The 21,188-nt window shown below is 34.2% G+C and overlaps 8 protein-coding genes across 8 annotated transcripts; 4 read left to right on the forward strand and 4 right to left on the reverse strand.

Moving 5' to 3' along the window:
* Positions 1–321: 321 nt before the first annotated feature.
* Positions 322–939, reverse strand: LOC128392510 (5-demethoxyubiquinone hydroxylase, mitochondrial-like). Its single transcript, XM_053352537.1, has 3 exons — positions 936–939; positions 739–782; positions 322–640 (listed from the first exon to the last, which is right to left on the reverse strand). The coding sequence occupies exons 1-3, from the start codon at positions 937–939 to the stop codon at positions 344–346; spliced, it is 345 nt and encodes a 114-aa protein (XP_053208512.1). The 3' UTR covers positions 322–343.
* Positions 703–1,876, reverse strand: LOC128392415 (uncharacterized). The gene is made up of 2 exons (XM_053352442.1): positions 1,234–1,876; positions 703–1,162 (listed from the first exon to the last, which is right to left on the reverse strand). Exons 1-2 carry the CDS (start codon positions 1,733–1,735, stop codon positions 966–968), a joined length of 699 nt encoding a protein of 232 aa, XP_053208417.1. The 5' UTR covers positions 1,736–1,876; the 3' UTR covers positions 703–965.
* A 47-nt stretch (positions 1,877–1,923) lies between these two features.
* Positions 1,924–2,788, forward strand: LOC128392417 (mitochondrial pyruvate carrier 1-like). Its single transcript, XM_053352444.1, has one exon. It carries the CDS (start codon positions 2,030–2,032, stop codon positions 2,378–2,380), a length of 351 nt encoding a protein of 116 aa, XP_053208419.1. The 5' UTR covers positions 1,924–2,029; the 3' UTR covers positions 2,381–2,788.
* Positions 2,789–2,859: 71 nt separating this feature from the next.
* LOC128392411 (Golgi-associated PDZ and coiled-coil motif-containing protein-like) lies at positions 2,860–5,095 on the reverse strand. The gene is made up of 2 exons (XM_053352437.1): positions 4,877–5,095; positions 2,860–4,729 (listed from the first exon to the last, which is right to left on the reverse strand). Exon 2 carries the CDS (start codon positions 4,544–4,546, stop codon positions 3,092–3,094), a length of 1,455 nt encoding a protein of 484 aa, XP_053208412.1. The 5' UTR covers positions 4,547–4,729; positions 4,877–5,095; the 3' UTR covers positions 2,860–3,091.
* A 107-nt stretch (positions 5,096–5,202) lies between these two features.
* Positions 5,203–15,575, forward strand: LOC128392405 (intermembrane lipid transfer protein VPS13D-like). The gene is made up of 4 exons (XM_053352431.1): positions 5,203–5,434; positions 5,571–13,642; positions 13,720–13,866; positions 13,936–15,575. Exons 1-4 carry the CDS (start codon positions 5,338–5,340, stop codon positions 15,361–15,363), a joined length of 9,744 nt encoding a protein of 3,247 aa, XP_053208406.1. The 5' UTR covers positions 5,203–5,337; the 3' UTR covers positions 15,364–15,575.
* A 511-nt stretch (positions 15,576–16,086) lies between these two features.
* LOC128392414 (vacuolar protein sorting-associated protein 26C-like) lies at positions 16,087–17,746 on the forward strand. Its single transcript, XM_053352441.1, has 7 exons — positions 16,087–16,308; positions 16,380–16,523; positions 16,681–16,830; positions 16,900–17,064; positions 17,138–17,315; positions 17,390–17,515; positions 17,607–17,746. The coding sequence occupies exons 1-7, from the start codon at positions 16,252–16,254 to the stop codon at positions 17,687–17,689; spliced, it is 903 nt and encodes a 300-aa protein (XP_053208416.1). The 5' UTR covers positions 16,087–16,251; the 3' UTR covers positions 17,690–17,746.
* On the reverse strand, positions 17,546–19,250 carry LOC128392413 (myb-like protein AA). Its single transcript, XM_053352439.1, has 2 exons — positions 18,535–19,250; positions 17,546–18,264 (listed from the first exon to the last, which is right to left on the reverse strand). The coding sequence occupies exons 1-2, from the start codon at positions 19,082–19,084 to the stop codon at positions 17,675–17,677; spliced, it is 1,140 nt and encodes a 379-aa protein (XP_053208414.1). The 5' UTR covers positions 19,085–19,250; the 3' UTR covers positions 17,546–17,674.
* A 95-nt stretch (positions 19,251–19,345) lies between these two features.
* LOC128392416 (GATA zinc finger domain-containing protein 10-like) lies at positions 19,346–20,766 on the forward strand. Its single transcript, XM_053352443.1, has 2 exons — positions 19,346–20,098; positions 20,230–20,766. The coding sequence occupies exons 1-2, from the start codon at positions 19,561–19,563 to the stop codon at positions 20,319–20,321; spliced, it is 630 nt and encodes a 209-aa protein (XP_053208418.1). The 5' UTR covers positions 19,346–19,560; the 3' UTR covers positions 20,322–20,766.
* The last annotated feature ends 422 nt before the right edge of the window (positions 20,767–21,188 follow it).

Consider the following 21,188-nt stretch of genomic DNA (forward strand, 5'->3'; position numbering starts at 1 on the left):
AGATCAACAGGTCGTTTGGATGAAAAGAAAAAAAAAGTTTCCTTGGTCGAATTTCTCTTTTCACACTTTTCTGTGAGATTTTATTCTATAGCAAACAAATGTGATCATTACCAATCAGTCGCTCAAATGAGACCTTGTATTCATCAAGCTCATTGAGTTAAATCACTTACAATAATTTGTAATAACATTTTAGTAAATAAAATGATTTCAATTTGAAAATTTATCATTTGCTTGAAATTAATATTCAAATTTTTTCTAAATTTACAAATATCTTAATCGAGAAATTGTAATGAGATCTACATGTATATTTCTAGAATAGCATTTTCTTTAAACAATTAGAAAATTAAATTTTCTCCGCTACTTTAACAGCGACTTTACAAATGTTTTCCACCGCCGACGAGAGAAGTTGATACCCGGGAGCCAATTTAGCGTCGTGTTCAAGGGCACAGTCGTGATGATGTTGTTCATCGTCTCGAAATTTACTAATTGTCTTGATCATATCTTCATTTGCTTTTGGATCATCGGCCATCAATTCTCTTAATTGGCTATCGTAATGTTCAACAATCACTTTCTCGACAACCTCTGTTACCGCCATCGCTGCATTCGGTCCTAAAAGACCAGGAATAAAACCGAACTTTTCCTAAATATCCTGCCATTGTCACGATAATTTAAACGATGTAAAAATCTATGTACACAGAAATATTAATACAAAATATTAGAACATTTTATCTAAATCACGTTGATTGTCAATCTTTCTCTTTGGTGTGTGTTTGTGTATGTAGCTGGTAAAGAATTGATGAAAAATGATTTGGATGGAGAAAGAAAATATTCAAAGTAATTAAAGTTTATCCAATTGATCCTGATAACAATTTCAAATTAAAAGATTGAATTTTTTTCTTCACATTTTGTTAATGTAAAAGAGGAGAAAAGTTTACACATGAAGAATTTAGAAAAGATTATTGAAGTTAAATAGATTTTTCAACTTCTTCTAGTGAAGAAAGTTCCTGGTTCGCTGAGTTCAATTCGGATTTCAATTGATCCAAATCTTGTTGGATTTTTGTGCTCTCTTCAATGAAACATTTCAACTTGGAAACTTCTTCTGCTAGAGATGCGATCTCATTAGAAGCTGAAACATCAAGAGAACTGAAAGCATCACAAATATCTGAATGGAAAGAAGAAAAAGAATTAGCTTGATTGATTAACATGACATGTTTCAAACTAATTAATATTTACCATTCAATTTGACCAAAGTTGTCTTATCGATTCCTTGAAGTGAAATGTTACAAGTTTGGCCTTCGATATGTTGAAATAGACATTCTAAATCTTTATCCAATTTTGTGAACTTTAAATTTAAATCACCAATGAAATTATTCTCAATTGTTAGTTGATCAAATTTCTCTTTTAAACTGGTCAATTTGGCAAGAGAAACTTTTTTACCATGAATCTTATCAGAAAGCTCATCATTACCAGTCCAAATTTCCGTAACTTTATCAGTATAATATTCTTGGCGTTTTTTCATCTCCTCTTCCAGTTTACATAATTTCAATCGAGTTTGTAAATATTTAGCCATACCAATAGCTCGTTGAACATCATTAGATCGACCAGCAGCCAAATCTTTAGGTCGTTTAAATCCACCATCTTTAGAGAGGGAAAATGGAATCGAAGTAGAAGTTGGATTAACTTTCCTTGGAGCCGATCGAGCAGACAAAGGTTCCAACGTCTTTTTACTTGGCATTCTAACGATTACAAATATTATAAAAAAGAACAGAACAAATCTCAATCACAGCCGAAAAAAAGATAAAAGATAAAAATTCCAATCAATCAAGAGGAAGAAAAAAAGTCGCATCATCAGCTGATTGTTTTATCTCAAATTGAGAATCTCAATGACTTTGAGGGAGAATCTCAACAGAAAAAATTGTTTTTTTCTATTCTTTTTTCCTTTTTCAAGAGTAACATTAATTTTCCTTCTCTGTGTAATTTTTTCTTAAATTAGTGATTTAAATTGTTATTAAATTGTTATTCTTTTAAAATGGCTTCCTCTATTTTCAGGAGAGCAGTAAATGGCTTGAAAAGTAAAGAAACTCGTGAATATTTAGCAAGTACTCACTTCTGGGGACCGATCGCCAATTGGGGTATCCCTTTAGCTGCAATAAGTGATTGTATCAACAAAGATCCAAGTGTTATCTCTGGTAATATGACTGTTGCCCTTGCATTTTATTCAATGCTTTTCATGAGATTTGCTGTACGTGTTCAACCTCGTAACATGTTACTGTTTTCTTGCCATTTTACCAACGAATGTGCTCAAATAACCCAAGGAATTAGATGGACAAAGTATCATTATTTCAATGACGATAACAAGGATAAACCATCACAAGAATAAGATTTTTTGTCTTTCATCTTGTTTGACTTGAAAATCTTATTGTTTTTATCTTAGTAGCTCAATCAATTGTTTTTGATTTACATTATCATTTCTTTTTCTTCTGTTCTATTTTGTTTTTTTTCTGGACTTTTACTTTCTCTCTCGGTGCCATGTTATTTAGATCAAAGAAAAAGGATTGAAAATTTGGAAAATCATTTCTATGAGGACACAATCATATTCCACACCGTTTGATTAACTTGATTTACCAGAATTAGCAGAGAAAAATTGTTAAATCTATTGAATTTTGTTCCTATTTTTTTTTCTTGTTTTCGTTACAATGTAATTACAATCATTGTAAATTGTTACCATAGAGGAGTTTATGCAATTGGGGAAAAGGTAAACATATTAAATTATCTTGTGTCAAAATTATCATATTCCTTTGATTTCTTGTTACTCAGACTTGATTTCACAATTTAACTACAACCGATGAAATCAAAATGTTTTTTTGTGAGTAAAATATTAATAATTTAATAGCAAAATGAAACTTGATCAACCTTAACCAAAAAAAAGATATTAGAATCACAATATATCAATTGAAATAATAACAGTGAAAGTGGATTTAAATAAAATGATATAAACAATGAATTAATTGTTCAATTGTTTTTGTTTCTTTAATCCAATTGAAAATATTTCTATTGTTTATCCTTGTTAATCCTTCTATTTTTCATATCCTCATTCAATGAGTGTCTCTTTCTTTGAATTAGTAAATGTTGTGGTAATTGGATGTGGATGTTGGTGTTTGATTATTTCTTGAACACTAGAGATTTGATAGTTTGGATTATCATCATTGAAACCATTTTCTTTATCATCATTAACACAAAGCTTTGCAACTCCAGGATAAAATTTACTTGGTGAAGGTGAAAATGTATCGGTAACTGATGAAATTGCTCCGTCCGAATCTCCACCCGATTCTTGATCTAATCCACTGGTTTCACCATCTCCCTGATTGGATACGAAACTTTCATCCAGATCAATTTGAGAAACAATTTCAGGATCAAAGTATGGATACTTATTGGTTTCATCTTCTTCATCTTCATCTTCATCATCGGTTGAGACGAAAAACACTTGAAGGTTACATCTACCTCTTTCTTTTGAAAGTATCTCAGCGGCTTCTTCGTGTTTAATTGATCTTAAATCGGTGCCATTAACACTTACAATAGCATCGCCGACATACAATTGACCACAACGCGAAGCGGGTGTATCGGGATGAATCTCGGAAATCAGAATGGGAACACCATGTTCTTTACCGCCAGTGATTGAAATTCCTAATCCTTCGGTCATATCACGTTCGATGATAACTTCTCTTACATCGCCGATACCTTTTCGTTTTCTTAAAAGAGGCCACTCGTGATCGGGTGGAGCTTTAGAGGGATTAAGGCGAAGTTTAGATTCACTATTGGTTCCTCGACAATGACGAATAACCGTTTTGTGCCGATGTAAATGAATCTCGGCTTCTAATTGATTCCAAACTCTATCTTGTTCTTGGCCTTTTATATCAGATTTGCCAAGAAGTTGGATCTGTTGAATTCGACCTGATAACTCTTTGTCCAAATACTTTGCTGCCAATCGAGCACCAAATAGTTCACTTTCAATACTAATTAGGTATCTTCTTAAAAAGGTATTCTCTTTTCTCAAGGCTTTAATTTCTTGTTGAGCGTGAATAGCGGGAAAAAGAGCCTCATCTGGACTGGTCACTTTTAATTTATTATCACTATTTGATAAAGATAAAGGTGCTCTGATAGATCGGCTGTCACGACGTTTACTATGATATGTATCGGCAAGATTAAACATATGGCCTGATTTTTCGGCGATTTTCTCGGCTAATTTACACTCTAATAGTCTTTTCTCACTTTCTTTGTTAATTAATTGGTCCCGAGTTGAAAGAAAATCCATCTCAAGTTTAGTATTATTCTCGAAGACAACAGCGGTTTTGTGAACTAATTGAGCAAAGATGGATGACATGGTGGCCATCCTTTGACGAGCTTCAAACATTAGATCATTTGAATCTTCTTCAAATTGTCCAATTATCAGATCTAAATCAACAAACGCTTTGTCAAACTCTTTCTCCAATAATTCAAGCCATTTTTTACCAACAACGGTTATCAGATTACTTTTATCAGAAGACATAATGTCATGGATTATACTCGGTCGAAATACAAATAAAACCCCAATGATGACAACCAAATAGGTTAAGTAGATTCGAGACAATCAGCTAATATCCACTAAAAAAATCACGATCAATAAAAAGAAATCAATTTAATTGATGAGACCAAAGAGGCTGAAACCAAAATATTTCTTTCTAATCAAAGGCTAGAGAAGAGAAAAAAAAAGAAAACATAAAAATCTTCAAATTCAAGAAGAACAAACCAAATAAATGTAATAAGATGAACAAACACCGAGAGAGAATAATTAAAGTTATCCAATCTAATTGCACTAAAATAGTAATTAAACACTTACCTTAATTAGTAGGAATACTAAATAATAATTATTGATTGATTATTTAAGCAGCTGAGGTCATGAAGAAAACAGAATTAAAATTTTCATTGCCAACACAGTCCAAATAGAATAGAAATAAATATCCTTTCTTTTCATGGAGATTTCAATAAGCCACAAAATTAACAAAGGAATAGAGAAGTAAAAAAATCAACAAAATGATTAATAATCATGAAGATAATCAGGTAACAATTAACATTTTCTTTCGGAGAAAAAAATTAAAACAACAACAATCAAAAAAGAGAATCAGATACTCGAGTATCTAAGTGAAGATCCGATCCAAAAGCGATATTTTTGAGTGGAAACAAGAAAATTTGTAAATGTGTGACATGAAATTAGAAATCAAATGTTAATTGTTGCTCACAATCTATTTTATATTAATCAGTGATTTAATGTGTAACAGTAATTAGTGTACAAGTCGAGTTATGCTTGAAAGGCTTGTTGCCTGGGTATTAAATTCCTACATTGGTGATTATTTCGGTAATGTAAACACTGATCAATTATCAGTTGCTCTTCATCAAGGTTTGTGTTTTTTTTTCACTCTTTTTGTATTTTTTTGTTTGATAGTTGAAGTTTAATTTTGTTTTGCTACATTTAGTTTATTTAATGATTAACAACTTTTTTCTCCTTTTAATTGATTCTCCATCAATGATTTTAGGTGAAGTTGAACTTGAAGGATTACCTCTTAAAGTTGAAGCTTTTCGCCATTGGGATTTACCTATTGAAATAAAAGCTGGTTCAGTTGGTAAGATAAGGTTAAAGGTTCCATTATACAGATTCCGAACTGAACCATGGTTGATATTAATGGAAGAATTATATCTGGTCACTGGGCCCATTAAGGATTTCACTTATCATGAAGATATTGAAAAAGTGACTCAACAAGATTACAAGTTAACCTTATTGGAAGCTTTGGAGAGAAAATTTCAATCACAATATGAATCAAAAGAAAGTCAATCTTATTATGCTTATTCATATTCTAATTGGTTTTCCTATGGATCTTCATTGGTTACATCGATAATTGAAAATCTTCAACTTAAGATAAACAATGTACATATTAGATATGAAGACTCTTGGTCTATACCTCGAACACCATTTGCCTCTGGATTAACGATTTCCAGTATAAATGTTCAAACAACTGATGACGATGATAATTTAGATGATGCTAGTAGATCAAAATCAATCGATGGATCTCCAACTAAAAGTGGAATTGCCAGAAAAGCGGTTCATCTTGAAGGGTTTAACCTTTACTGGGACAGTAATATTACTCTAATTGAAAATCTTTCTATGGAAAATCTTGTTGAACAAATGAGATTACTCTCAGAGAAACAAATTTCCCCTGATGGAACCATCAAAGATCATGATTATCTTGTCTGTTCGGTCAATGGTAAAGCTCAAATTAAACAAAATGCCTTTGATGATCTTCTCAAAACGGTGGACAATTTCATGTTAGACTTTCAATTAGAAAAGTTTCCTCTTCGTTTAACTCTTGTACAATATCGTTTGATGTTAGAATGGTCAACATTTCTGAATAGAACTAAAAAATTGTGGAAATATCGTAGATGGCGACCATTGGTTCCAATTAAAGATGATCCTAAATCTTGGTGGACTTTTGCTGTGAATGCGAACATGGAAACATATCGTAAAAGGAAACAAGCTCGAAGCTGGAAATTTTTGATACAACGTGTTAAAGATATTCTTGATTATACTGATATTTATTATTCTTATTTAACTGATGCTGATTCCATGACCAAAGAAATGGAAGAGATTAAGGAACGAATTGAAACCGAATTAACTTACGAGGAACTTTTCTGTTTAAGAGAAATTGTTTACCATAATATAAGAAAAAATCAAGAAAATTTGTCACTCAAAAGAGGATCTGGAACCGGAGGGTCAGGAGGAGATGAAAATGGTGGTTTCATTCAGAATTGGCTATCATGGTGGTATTCAGAGACTGTCGAGTCAGATGACATGGAATCAACTGATCCAGCATCCATGGCTGTCGCTGAAACCTCACGATTAAGTATAAGTTATCCGGAAGAAGCTCAAGTTGCTAATATCGCAGTTAACTTTCAGGTGCCACAATTAACCTGGGAACTTGTTACAATTGGTGAAAAGGGTCGTGATCAAAGTTTAGTTAAAAGTGTTATGCAAGATTTTGCCCTTTATTTTGATAAACATCGATCATACGAGTCAAAGGTTAAAATTACTCTGAAAAGTTTAATTGTTGAAGATCTTCTTGTGCCTGATTACTCAATCCATCGATTTATCATGTCATCTGAAGTTTATAATTCAGTTTCATCACGAAAACGTCCTAAAGGTGATAATTCACCTGAAAGAAAATACGATTTCCTTTCGACCTCATGTCCAACAACACCACAAGAGATTCCATATTCTCGCCTTTTGTCTCCCATGTCACTTCCCTCTAAACTACAAAAGTCCAACATCTACCATTTGATGCCCTATTCTGGCCCACGGCGATATCGACCCAAAATCCCGTTAACCAGGAAAAATAAGTTGACCTCCGATGAGAATATTGTTCCAAGTTGTCCAAGTACACCTCCGTGTTCACCAACTTCTGATGATTGTTCTGAAAGGAAACTTGGTGATTACTCATCTAATCACGACCATGATGATGGCAGTGAAGATGAGGAAGATGAAGGCGATAATACACTTGTTAAAATTTCTTTCCTTTTTGTTGATGAAAATTCACCTTTATTTGAGACGAAATATAATAGTAACCATCGTTTTGTAAACATAAAATTCAACAGTTTGGAGACAATAATTAATCCGGAAACTTGGGCGAAAATATTGAACTTTTTCGAACCACTTCCTGAGAAAAAATCTCGATACGAAAGGGACACCGATTTTGACCACATTGGACTTAAAGCTTTCTTCCTTTCTGGGCCAAATTCATCTTCACCAATTAATCAAGCATCAACATCTAAATTAGAGGTTGATAGTAAAATTGATTTAACCATTAGACGTCTTTCAATCATCTTAAATAAACCGGAAGATCAGCCGCTGGCAAAGGCCAATATTCATGGTTTCTCGTGTTTCTATTCAAAGTATAACGGTAACGTTTTGATGGAAGGAAAATTGAAAAAACTCTCGATTATTGATCTCTCACAATTCAACGAGATTTACAAGGAAAAATTCATCACCTCTGGAAAGGAAGCTCTTAATTTTACCTTCTTTAAATACGGTCAAGATGATGAGACCATGAAACGGGAATGTGACATGAGTTTGAAACTTCAAATGGCCTCCGTTCAATATGTTCACACTCAGCGTTTCTATACAGAGACTATGCATTTCCTACGACAATTTAATACACTCCAATGGAAAATTAAAGCTCTAACTGCACCAGAAGTGATAATGAACTTTCACCGATCAACTCGAATTTCTTTGGACATTAAAGCAGCCGCACCAGTGATAATTATTCCAGTTAATCATCTTTGTGAGAATGTGCTTGTAGCTGATTTCGGTCAACTCACCGTAAATAATAAATTTCTTTACGCTGGTTCACCAGGAACCATTGGAACTGTTTGTAAAAAGTCTGGTTTAACACAATCAGATTTAATTGCTGCTTCTGTAAGGGAAAAATTTGGTGTCGTCACTCGAGTCTCATCGCAATCATTGGTGTCCGGTTATGTCCGTCTTCTTGAACCTAAACCATGTTTACTTGATGTGATCGATGTTCAACTTCCCGAGATGGATTTATATTCGGGTTTTGTTGTTCGTAAAAACATTGACTCAAAACGTCGTAAATCATTTGTTAATTGTAAAAACGTTACCAACGATGAGAATGATGATGATTACGAAGATGGTGTTTTAGATTTTCCATCTTTCCGTATTAAACGATTACCTGGTCGAATTTTAAAGGAAAGATTCATTTTTTCTTTGCAAATTGAACGAAATTTAGAAGCAGAATTTAATCATTCACTTCCTGATATCTCGATGCTTGGCAAAGTATCAGCTGTTAGATGTACAATCGACTCACCAAGATACCAATTGATTCGTGGTGTATTGGAAAACAATTTAGGTGAACCAATGGACCATATTACACCTAATCAACAAATCGTTGAAGGCGAAGGATTAAATATTCTATTACCTAATCGTATTTGGACATCAATGGCAATTCATTTGGATTTGAAAAATGTTTCTCTTGAAATAATTGATGGATCAATGGAATTGACTCCAAGTCAGAATGATCAACTTGCTAGGATCGATTTTCTTTCATCAAGATTGTCAATTGAAAGTTTTACCGATTCAAGTAAAGATATCGATCTTGTTTCTCAAGAGATCAAGATTATGGACTCGAGATATTTATCTAACAATCAACCTAAAGAAAGGAAACCCAATGTATTTCCAGGGATTCTTCAACCAGCTCGAAAAGGTTTACCATCAACACCATTACAAGTGGAAATACATTATCGCAGTAAACGTAATCAAGTTTGCTTAACAGTTTTACTAAACAATATGAGAGTCATGGCAATATTTGATTGGTTTAAAGAGATGAGTGATTTCCTATCTCAACCAATTAATTTTAAAAAAGCAACATCACCTCGATCACCTGAGATTAAAACAACAACAAATGATTCAAGTTATACAAGTCAATTGTTAACTGTAGATGAAGACAGGCTACCTGATTTTGAGCTTAAATTCAATATAACCGATACTGAATTAGTTGTGGTTGAAAATTGTTCAATTGAAGATACTAATGCTGTCATTTTAAAGGGAACTGCTATTCTCAATTTAGCAACGGATTTAACTCATCCGGAGCCATTTAATTGTACCCTTGAAGGTGTTGAAGTTTTCTCATGTATCCTTGGCGTTGAAGAGGAGACAGCGTTGTCCATTGTTGACCCGCTTAATGTCACTATTGACATGGCACCCAAAGTGATTCCTGAACCGATCCCAAAATCGACAATTAATGTTGAACCTCGAGAAGAGGTTGTCCTAGTCTTAGATGTTTCCGAGATTAGTTTACGTCTCTCTTATAAAGATATCTTCCTTTTCCTAAAGATACTTAACTCACTTCCAACTCAAACCAAAGTGCTCACTAAATCATCTTGTTCACCCAAACATGGCACCGATCCATTGAATTATCTTAACGATTATGTTTACGCTTTACCCTCTCATATTAGTCACTTGCAAAGTTTAGGCTTTAAACAATCGGAGTGTATTCAAGCACTTGAACAATGTAAAGGAAACATCAATGAAGCGGCAATTTGGTTAACCCACTCCCTGCAACAATCGCCGACCTCTAGTCTTTCACCTGATCATGAAATTGAAACTTTACTCCGTCCAACCAAACGTGTCAGTCGTTTTAGTAAATTTAATTTTGAGACAATTAGTCTTCAAGTTGGTTCGTGTATATTTTGTCTGATTGATGATTGTAAAGATACCGATGTCCCGTTGTTTGAGGTTAGATTTTCTCGTATTGATTTATGGCAAAAATTTTCCTCTCACTTGATGGGCGCCGCTAAATTTGAGATGACCGGAGATTATTTCAATCGCTCTCTGTCGGGTTGGCAGCCCATTTTGGAGAAATGGCAAACTTCATTTGGTTGGAGTTTAGAGAAAGATGACAAAGATATTCTCAAAAAATTATCCATCGAAATTAACTCTTCAGACACTCTTAATTTAGTTCTAACCAATACTTGCCTTGAATTGTATAAATCGGTTTTCACTACTTGGATTGATGAGTACAATTTACTGTCCCAGCAAAATAAGCAACCGGTTCGTCAAAGGTCACCTTTTATCCCGTTTGCGATTAAAAATGAAAGTGGTTGTGATCTTAGATTCACTTTGGTTACATCAAATGTCGGTGATCATTTAACCTCAACAACATTAACTGATTCACTATTTGCTTTTGCCTTTGGTCCTACAAACAGAGTGAAAAAGTTGAGTACTTCTAGAATTCCTGATTCAGGGAAATTAAAATCGGCCTCGAACAAAGATTGGACTCTGGTTAAAGCGAATGAAATTGTTCCGTTTACCTTTGATGGTCCAGCTAAGGCTCGTCACCAGGACTCTCATCGACTCAAGTCTCACAAAATTGTCGTTCAAATTGACGGTTGGCAGCCCATTTTCCCGGTTTCCGTTGATAAAGTCGGTAAATATTTTCGAGAAGCTAAACCAGAAAATGTCCGCTATGAAACGGCTCGAATTGTTTTCGACATTACATTGGAAAGTAATGCTCGAAAATTAATTACAGTTCGTTCAGCATTGATGCTTTTCAACGGAACTAACAACTCAATGGAAGTTAAATTTGGCACTTTTGGAAACTCTTGTCTCTATGTTGTCCCTCGTACTTTAGTACCTGTGCCACTTCATCTAATACGAACAAAAATTTATGCTCGACCTTGTGACATCGGTGTTAACATGTGTGAGACTCCAATTGTTTGGGAACAAGTTCGTCGTATGAGCGACTCTTCATCTGAACTTTTAACTTGTACACCGACAACTATAACCAAAGAGCAACACAGTTCGTACACCGGTTCACCGCTTTATAAATTTGTCTCCATTGTGAGTAGAGAAAACTTTCCACTCGAAGAAAGGTCAAAAGGCCCAGGTTTACGATCAGTTCGTGTTCTCCCCGCTCATCAGATCTCACTATTACCACCATTAACCATTTGTAACCTTTTACCCTTTGAGTTACGATATCGAGCTATAAGTTACCTTGAAGATGGTTCAATCAAACCTGGTGGAGTAGCAGCACTTCAATATATTGACACAAGTCAAGAGTTTTCATTGACCTTTACCCTTGACAATTACCCCAAATGTACACCACTAGTCATTGCTACAAATTTCATCAGTGATTTTACCACCAAACTTGAACTTTTTGACAAAAAAGATCGACCTTTAAATATAATGGCTCAAATTTCGTTGGCCAACAATAGTCCATTTGCCATATCGATTACCCTTTTATCACCATTTTGGATTGTCAATCGAACCGGATTACCGATAATTGTGAAACAAGAATCAGCCGATAAAGAGGCTTCTGGTCAATTCGAGGAACATGAAGTTGCTCGAAGCATCTCACCATTACTTTTCTCCTTCTATGAACTCGAATCGTCATTTTCTTGTGTCATGAGATTGGGTAAATCATTTGGTCGAACTCGTTGGTGTAACTCTTTCTACCTTCAAAAAGGCGCAACTGTACGTAAACTACGAATAGCATCAAGTGATCCTCGACGTCCTGATAAAGTTTACGAAATTGGTATCGAAGTTCGTAATGGTAAAGGTCGTTATCGTGATACTTTTGTTGTAACATTAACCCCGAGATATCAGATTGAAAATTCAAGCTCATTGTGCCTCGAAGTGACCCAAAAGTATGCAACCTCATCAGAAATCGATTCGCGGGAAAATTTAATCTCTGTGTTACCCAATTCAAATGTTGCCTTCCATTGGCCTCGAAGTGACCAAGATCGTCTTCTTTGTGTCCGCTTAGCCTCATTACCTTTGAGTTGTCATTGGTCAGGAGGTTTCGCTGTCACAGCCAACTCATCATTCTACCTTAATATTCGTGACTCTCAAGGCCAATCACATTTTATCCGCCTGGAAATTTTAGCTCAAGGAGCAACATCTTTCGTCATCTTTAGTGATGTAGGAAATTTACCACCGCCCATCAGAGTTGACAATTTCTCTGAGGTGCCAATTGAATTCTATCAGACCAACACTTCCCAGGCTTGGATGAAAACCACCGTCAAACCAAAATCGTCCATTCCTTATGCATGGGATGAGTCAACCTTAAAGCCACACTTGACAGTTTCAGCACCCGGTGGGTGTTCAGCCACCTACGATCTCACCTCTTTGCGACCCGGTGATAACCTTTCATATGAAAACTTTTTCTACATCGCCTTTTCGGGAACCTTTCTCTCTGTCCATGAGGCTGAGAATGAAGTCTCCGTTCAACAATATTCCGATCAAGATATTAAATCTATGCAATTGGTTCTCGATGTACCTGAAGGTAGTCGTAAAGTCATCATCAATCGTAAAGAACCAGGTAGACGATCACAATTATGGAGAATGGATCAATATCGTCGTTTATTACATGAAGGATCATCACCACCCAAAGATCCCCGTAAATCGGGAAGCAAGAGCGAAGGCATTTCCTTTGTACTCGACATTGAGGCTCAATGTGCGTATCCAGGTCAATATTCATCTCTTACCCTGCGAAGTATCGACAACAAACGAAGTCTAACTCAATATTGGAGTTTCACTTCTGAAGGGCGCCTTTGTTGCGAACATCCTGATCTCTATGTTCAACCCAGAGATGGTTTTCTTGGACTTTTCATCGGTAACGAAGTTGTTCTTGGCCCCTCACAGCCAATCACCTACTCGAAGCTACCAAACAACGTAGCCTTTGAACAAGCATTAACCACACAAAAGATGCGAAAAGGATCAGGCCTTTTATCGGTTCATGTTTGTACCGACGGACCAACAAGAGTACTTCAAATTATGGATGTTCGGAATATTCCACCCAATTCATCTCGATCAACTTTACGATCACCTAATATTCCCTCAATTTCCGCATCAAAAAGTTTAGCCTCCGCTGATCGAACCAAAATTGAGCTTAATCTTGTCGTTAAACCTTCAAATGTTGGATTTTCACTTGTTAATCAATATAACGAGGAAATTGTCTATTTATTTTTCAACGAAGTTGTACTTGAATATCAATACAAAGTATTCGAACATCGTATCAACTGTTCAGTTAAATATTTTCAGGTAATTTTTTAATTCTCTCCCTTTAATTATCAAAATGATTAATCCACTTTCTCTACTTAATTTGTTTTCTTTTTCAGGCTGATAATCAAATTATCGAAGCCGAAAAACCAATTATTTTCCATACAATGGAACTCGAAGAAAATAACCCGTTAAGTGGACTTCCAGCTCTTCATATATTCATTCACAAATTGGTTCTTCCAAAAGTCGAAGCTCAATTCTTCGAGGTACTTAAATAGTGGAATAACTACTTTGTTTTATTTTCGTTAATTAATCAATTTTTTTCTCGATTACAGGATGTCCAAATCACAATAAAAGACATTTCCTTGAACCTCGAAGAATTGTTAATGTTAAAGTTTTATGAGTTTCTTGGTTACCCTGAACTTGACTCTGAATCTGAACTGGTTGATGATGAAAAGGAAGGTCAAAATGCTCATAAAGCCATAACCTCGGCTTTAGCTAAATCACCTCGTCTCTATTTTTCAAATCTTCAAATTAAATTGGACAATGTGAAGCTTAGTGTTCTCACAACTAGTCATTTACCAACTAAATTGTCAGCAATTAAGAAAAAGCTCCGACTTCGTTTGATCCGATTTGAAGATGCAAAGATAAGTTTACTCCCATTTCGTAAAAATTATTCCTTGGAAACATTTAGATTTTTAATTGAAGGAATTGTGAGCCACTACCATCGACAATTAAAAGGTCAAGCAGCCAAAATATTAGGATCATTTGATTTCCTGGGTAACCCGTTGGGTTTTGTAAACGATGTTACCGATGGTTTATCTGAATTGATTAATGAGGGAAATGTTGGTGGATTGATACTTAATTTGGCTCATGGAATCTCTGATTCAACTGCAAAATTTACCTCCGTACTATCAGACGGGCTTGGAGTGGTGACCATGGACGATCGACATCAAGAGATTCGAAAACGAATAAAACACGAATCAAATGACCATTTGAAAGCGGGAATCAAGGGACTGGGTGTTGGTATTTTGGGAGGTTTCACTAGTATTATTACGCAAACCTACGAGGGAGCAGTTAATGAGGGTGGTGTCGGTGGCTTTTTCTCAGGCTTTGGTAAAGGTCTTCTTGGTACAATAACAAAACCCGCCGTTGGAATGCTCGACTTTGCAACTAGTGCGGCCATTGCTGTTCGTGACACAAGTCGCAAAATTGCCAACACTTCTTGGTCTCAGGTCAAACGCATTCGACCTCCTCGTCAACGTTTCTCTGTTCACGGGCCGGGATCATTGTTACCTCATTTCTCTCTTGAACAATCTCGAGCTCAAGAATTTTTTTACAAATCAACAATTCTCAACGACAAAGATGACGATGAACTTTTTATTTCATTTAAATTGCTTCGTTCGGATGCTGCGCTTTTTATTACCAGTCATAAGCTTCACCTGATCACTTGGTCCGAATCAACGATTGAAGATCGTGGAAAGGGTCAAATTTCATTAGACTTTGAATTTTTGCTACGATGTGAGACAGCAACACAATACGGAAGTCCAACAATGTCCAATTTAACTCGTGCTTATTTAATTCTCGTTTTAACTGATGAAAGTTGTCCCCAATGTTATGGTTCTCATCATCAATTAGCTGAACTAGGATCAACTAAGCCAAAGATACGCTGTCAATCTGAACAATTAGCTAACGAGGCTACACAATTTATTAACTTTGCAAGAGCATCGTATCAGGAAAATCACTTTATTATACTTTCTTAAATTCAGCATCAACAAAATTATACATTAATGAAATTGTAAATGAAAAACAATTATGAATCAAAACCTCATCTGATTAGATTTTCCTGTTTTCATTGATAATCAATATTTTTCTAGTTAACTTTCAACGGTAATTAACAAATTGCTATGTAATTTTAGAATCAAGCAAGTGATTAATACAAATTGTGAATAAAGAAATAAACATGCTTGTCATCTCACCATCAATTGTCTATTATTTTATTCCTTCTACGGGACAAGGTCATTCCATGAAACTCCCTTCGAATGACCTTACTAATGAACTAAGGTATTTTCTTTCCGTATAAAAGGAGTTATTAATGAAATCAAAGAAACTAAGTAAAAAGAAAATATTATTTCTTTGGAATCGTTGACGATTCAATGGAAACATTTCGAGTGTAGTTTCAACATTAATTCGTGGTACTTGTGATCCAACGGACAAGATCAGTACAAATCGATGGTCATAGAGAAGGCTAAAGAAATGAAAGAATGAATTTTAAAAATGAAAAAGAAGTAAAGAAAAGATGAATCGAAAGAACGTATTTAAGGATTCGTAGGTTCGTCAAGACCATGAACGATCTTAAGATAGACAAAGATAAATTTTAAGACCAAACTGAGGATAAAATTATCAATTTTTTGAAGAAAAATAATTTATGAAAAAGGCGGTTAGTTCAATCTGCGAGTTGAGATCAGCTGTTTACTTGTGTTGACACAGAAAAACAAACAATCGGAACAAAAACAAAACGTTTAAATGATTAGTTTTGGTTAATCAATTTCTATCTAATTGATTAGTTGTCATAATACTTTTTGTTACATTTTCTATTCTAATTACAATCATAATCTTTTCTTTCATTCGCAAAATCAATCTCTTTAAAAATGACCACAAATTTCGAGATTAAATTGAAACGGTCCAATAAAATTTATCATCAAGGTGTAAGTAGAATTGATTAAATCTTTTCTTTTCTATCTTGGTGTTAATTGTTTTTCTCTTGTCACTTGATTAGGAAAATCTTGTCGGTGTTGTTTCATTTGATTGTAAACATGAATCTCGCCACGAAGGGATTTCCTTGGCAGTTGATGGATCAGTTAAAATGCAATTTAGCTCAAAAAATGTTGGAATCATTGATGCCTTTTACAATTCAGTTAAAGTAAACAATCAAAATTTAGTTGATAATTAATTTCAGTTTTATCATAGAAATAGGATTCTCATATGAACATGCAAGAGATGGCTTGATATTGACAATATCCTCCCATCATGTTCAATGGAGTTGATTTAATCACAGTTTATTGTTGTTTCATCAACAGCCAGTGCCGTTGATTAATTACTCTGTTGAGATCGCTAAAAGTGGTACATTACCAGCAGGAAAAACGGAAATTGCTTTTGAATTACCATTGAGACCTAAAGGAAACAAAACTCTTTATGAAACATACCATGGAGTCTTCATCACTGTCCAGGTTCGTGACATTTTTGGGTCACCTTGTCGCTAGAAAATCTTGTCTCTAATTCCCTTTTATTACTTACAGTATGTCCTACGATGTGAAGTTAAACGGTCGATGTTGAACAAAGATCTATCCAAATGCGTCGAATTCATGATTGAATCGGAAAGAAATGATAATGAACCTGCAGGTATCGAGGATCGACCAATAAGCTTCACAATTACACCGGAATCACTTCAGAATGTTAAAGATGTGAGCAATTAGATAGCAATTTAATCTATTTGAGATAATTACAATTCCTTTTTAAATGTGATCATTTTATTAGAAACGTAAAGTCCCCTCGTTCAGTGTTAATGGAAAGCTAAACAACACCGTTTGTAAACTGACCGATCCTTTCACTGGTGAACTGGTCATTGAACAATGTGATGTACCAATCAGAAGTGTTGAATTACAATTAGTACGCGTTGAGACTTGTGGATGTGCCGAAGGCTATGCAAGAGATGGTATTGATTGTTATTGATTTTCAACCCGTTCGAAAATCATTGACTCATTGCTTGTTTTTGTCTATTTTATTCAGCGACCGAAATTCAAAACATTCAAATTGGTGATGGTGACATTTGCCGAGGAGTTTCAATTCCCATTTACATGATATTCCCTCGTTTATTTACCTGTCCAACTTTAATTACGAGTAATTTCAAAATAGGTAAACACAAAAAAAACACTAATTCTCATGTATGATTAAGTGAATCAATTTTAATGCTTATAAAAAATTTTCTCATCTTTATTGTAACCAGAGTTTGAGATTAATGTGGTGGTTATTTTTGAGGACAATCATCTAATCACGGAGAACTTTTCAATCAAATTAGTCCGATTTTAGATAACTGATCCAATCTGAAACTGATCTTTGACGATTAACATTAATTGCTGCTCTTTCAGATTCGGAACTTTCCTCTTCCAGACTTTCGATAATTTCCAAAATGTCTTCAGGGATTCCATCACTTTCATCATCATTTGTGGTGCAGTTTGATGCTGGTGCTCGATCATTATCGTTGTTAGAGCCATTAGTATATTCCCGTTGGTTGTTATTGATCGTCGAAATATTGTAACTGTCATTCTTATGATTAACATCTGAATTTACTGTAGCCGATTGTTGTATTTGATGATGGAAATTAAAATCAGGGTATAAGAAATTTTCTTTACCGTATTGAAGGAGATTCGGTTGTTGTTGTTGTTGTTGTTTTTGGTGTTGCTGTTGTTGTTGTTGCTTCGGCTGTTGATTGTAAGCCGATAAAACATTCTGATTAGATGAAGATGATGATAATGATGATGGTGATGGATCAACTTTCTGGCCATCATCGGTTTCCACTGAGTAAACCTGAGCTTCATTACTTGAATCATTAATCTCAACCGTAACACAATTGATTTCCAAATTATTTACGTCCATTGGTGATTCTAGAGTATCATCAAAATAGAAATACATTGTTAATATATTGAGTCAATCAATCAAAAGCAAAAAGGGAAAAAACTAATTGAAAAAATTAACTAATTAAGAGGAGTGAACAAGGAAACAAAACATTAGGTAAGACATATTGGTTATGATGGTAAAAATGTTGAGTCTCAAGTCAATGTGACAATTTAAATTCAATTTAATCCAATAAGAGATAATCAGTTGGAAAACCTCTCGATTAAAGTTGAACAATTGGATCAGAAAATAATACTTACCATTGTAATTAAATTGTTGCTGATTTACGTTGTGATAAATTTGAAAATTATCATTGTCACCAAATTGTTTAGGATACTGATGTGGACGATGATGAAGATGATGATGAGGATGATATTGCTGTGGTTGTTGTTGTTGTGATTGTTGCTGTTGTTGTTGTTGTTGTTGTTGATATGATTGATAATTTAGATTGTAATATTGATTAGGATGATTAAGATGATGTTGAAATCTTTGTTGTTGATTATAAACTAATGGCGATGTTGATACGTTTAGATGAGGGTGATGATGATGATGATGATTGTAAGGTAAACAATTTGTACTTTGATTATTCACTGGACGATTAAGAATTGAAGGAATTGCTGGAATTGATGAGTACATTGGATCTCGATAAGTTAAATTGTTGACTCGGTTTCTATTATGATGATTTTCTGGTATCAAATGAACTTGATTGTTGATTATTGCTGCTGGAGATTCACAATAAAAAGACATGTTGACATCAAGAGATGAAGATGGCGAATGAACCAAATGAGAACTAAAAAGATCGAAATTCATTGATTTGTCTAAAAAGATAAAGGTCAAAATATTGGAATTAAGTTAATTAAAAGGTTTATTAATTGATAAAATCACAGATAAAACGATAAACTCGTTTTCGAAAACAATTTAGAGTTAAATCTCCTCTCTCTCTCTCTGTCTTCTTGTCGACCTTTCTAGTTGGATGAAATGGTCAGTTTGAAGTAAGAAAGTTAATCTATCAAGAAAAAGAAACGTATTTACTTTGTCCACTTGTTGATTGAATTGATTGGTTAAAAAAGTGAATTTAACTTTCAAATTTATAGAGACCAATCAGTGCGATTTGTTTTGTATCATCCAAATTCACTAATTTTCATTTAAAAGCTTGAAAATTGATGAATTTGGACCAAACCGTTTTCGAAAACGAGTTTATCGTTTTATCTGTGATTTTATCAATTAATAAACCTTTTAATTAACTTAATTCCAATATTTTGACCTTTATCTTTTTAGACAAATCAATGAATTTCGATCTTTTTAGTTCTCATTTGGTTCATTCGCCATCTCCATCTCTTGATGTCAACATGTCCTTTTATTGTGAATCTCCAGCAGCAATAATCAACAATCAAGTTCATTTGATACCAGAAAATCATCATAATAGAAACCGAGTCAACAATTTAACTTATCGAGATCCAATGTACTCATCAATTCCAGCAATTCCCTCAATTCTTAATCGTCCAGTGAATAATCAAAGTACAAATTGTTTACCTTACAATCACCATCATCATCATCACCCTCATCTAAACGTATCAACATCGCCATTAGTTTATAATCAACAACAAAGATTTCAACATCATCTTAATCATCCTAATCAATATTACAATCTAAATTATCAATCATATCAACAGCAACAACAACAACAACAACAAACACCACAGCAATATCATCCTCATCATCCTCATCATCTTCATCGTCCACATCAGTATCCTAAACAATTTGGTGACAATGATAATTTTCAAATTTATCACAACATAAATCAGCAACAATTTAATTACAATGGTAAGTATTATTTTCTGATCCAATTGTTCAACTTTAATCGAGAGGTTTTCCAACTGATTATCTCTTATTGGATTAAATTGAATTTAAATTGTCACATTGACTTGAGACTCAACATTTTTACCAATATCTAGAATCACCAATGGACGCAAATAATTTGGGAATCAATTGTGTTCAAGTTGAGAAAACGGTTCAAGTGCTGAAGCTCCAATTAACTCAGTGGTAACCGATGATGGCCAGAAAGTTGTATCGTCATCATCATCATCATCTAATCAGAATGCTTTATCAGTTTATAATCAACAGCCCAAACATCAACAACATCAATGCAGTAAAGGAAATTTCTCATATTCTGATTTCCATTATCAAATAACACAATCGGCAACAGGAAACTCTGACGGCAATCATAAGAATGACAGTTACAACATTTCGACGATCAATAACAATCAACGGGAATATACTATTGGTTGTAATAACAACAATAATGATCGAGCGCCAGCATCGAACTGCACCCCAAATGATGATGAAATCGATGAATTTCCTAAAGAAGTTTTTGAGATGATCGAAAAGTTTATCGAAAAGTACTCCTTGGTTATATGATTGTCCTCAAAATAACCACCACATTAATCTCAAACTCTGGTTACAATAAAGATGAAAAAATTTTAAGCATTAAATGAGAATTAGAGTTTTTTTTTGTGTTTAACTATTTTGAAATTACTTCGTAATCAAAGTTGGACAGGTAAATAAACGATAGAATAATATCTTTCCAATTCAATCATGAATTCGACGCATTAAGACAGATCTTTGTTTAACAAGATTTTCCTAATCAAGTGACAAGAACAAGAGAAAAACTATCAACACCAAGATAGAAAAGAAATAGATTAACCAAAACTAATCATTTAAACGTTTTGTTTTTGTTCCGAATCGGAACTTTCGATTGATTGTTTTTCTATGTCAACACAAGTGAACAGCTGATCCCAACTCGCAGATTGAACTAAACGCCTTTTTCATAAATTATTTTTCCGAAATCGGGAAAATTGACACAATTTGTATTAATCATTTGCTTGATTCTAAAATTATTTATCCAAAGTTTATC

The sequence above is a fragment of the Panonychus citri genome, unplaced genomic scaffold, assembly GCF_014898815.1.
Source record: "Panonychus citri isolate SS breed McGregor unplaced genomic scaffold, ASM1489881v1 Contig00136, whole genome shotgun sequence".
NCBI classification, from domain to species: Eukaryota; Metazoa; Arthropoda; class Arachnida; order Trombidiformes; family Tetranychidae; genus Panonychus; species Panonychus citri.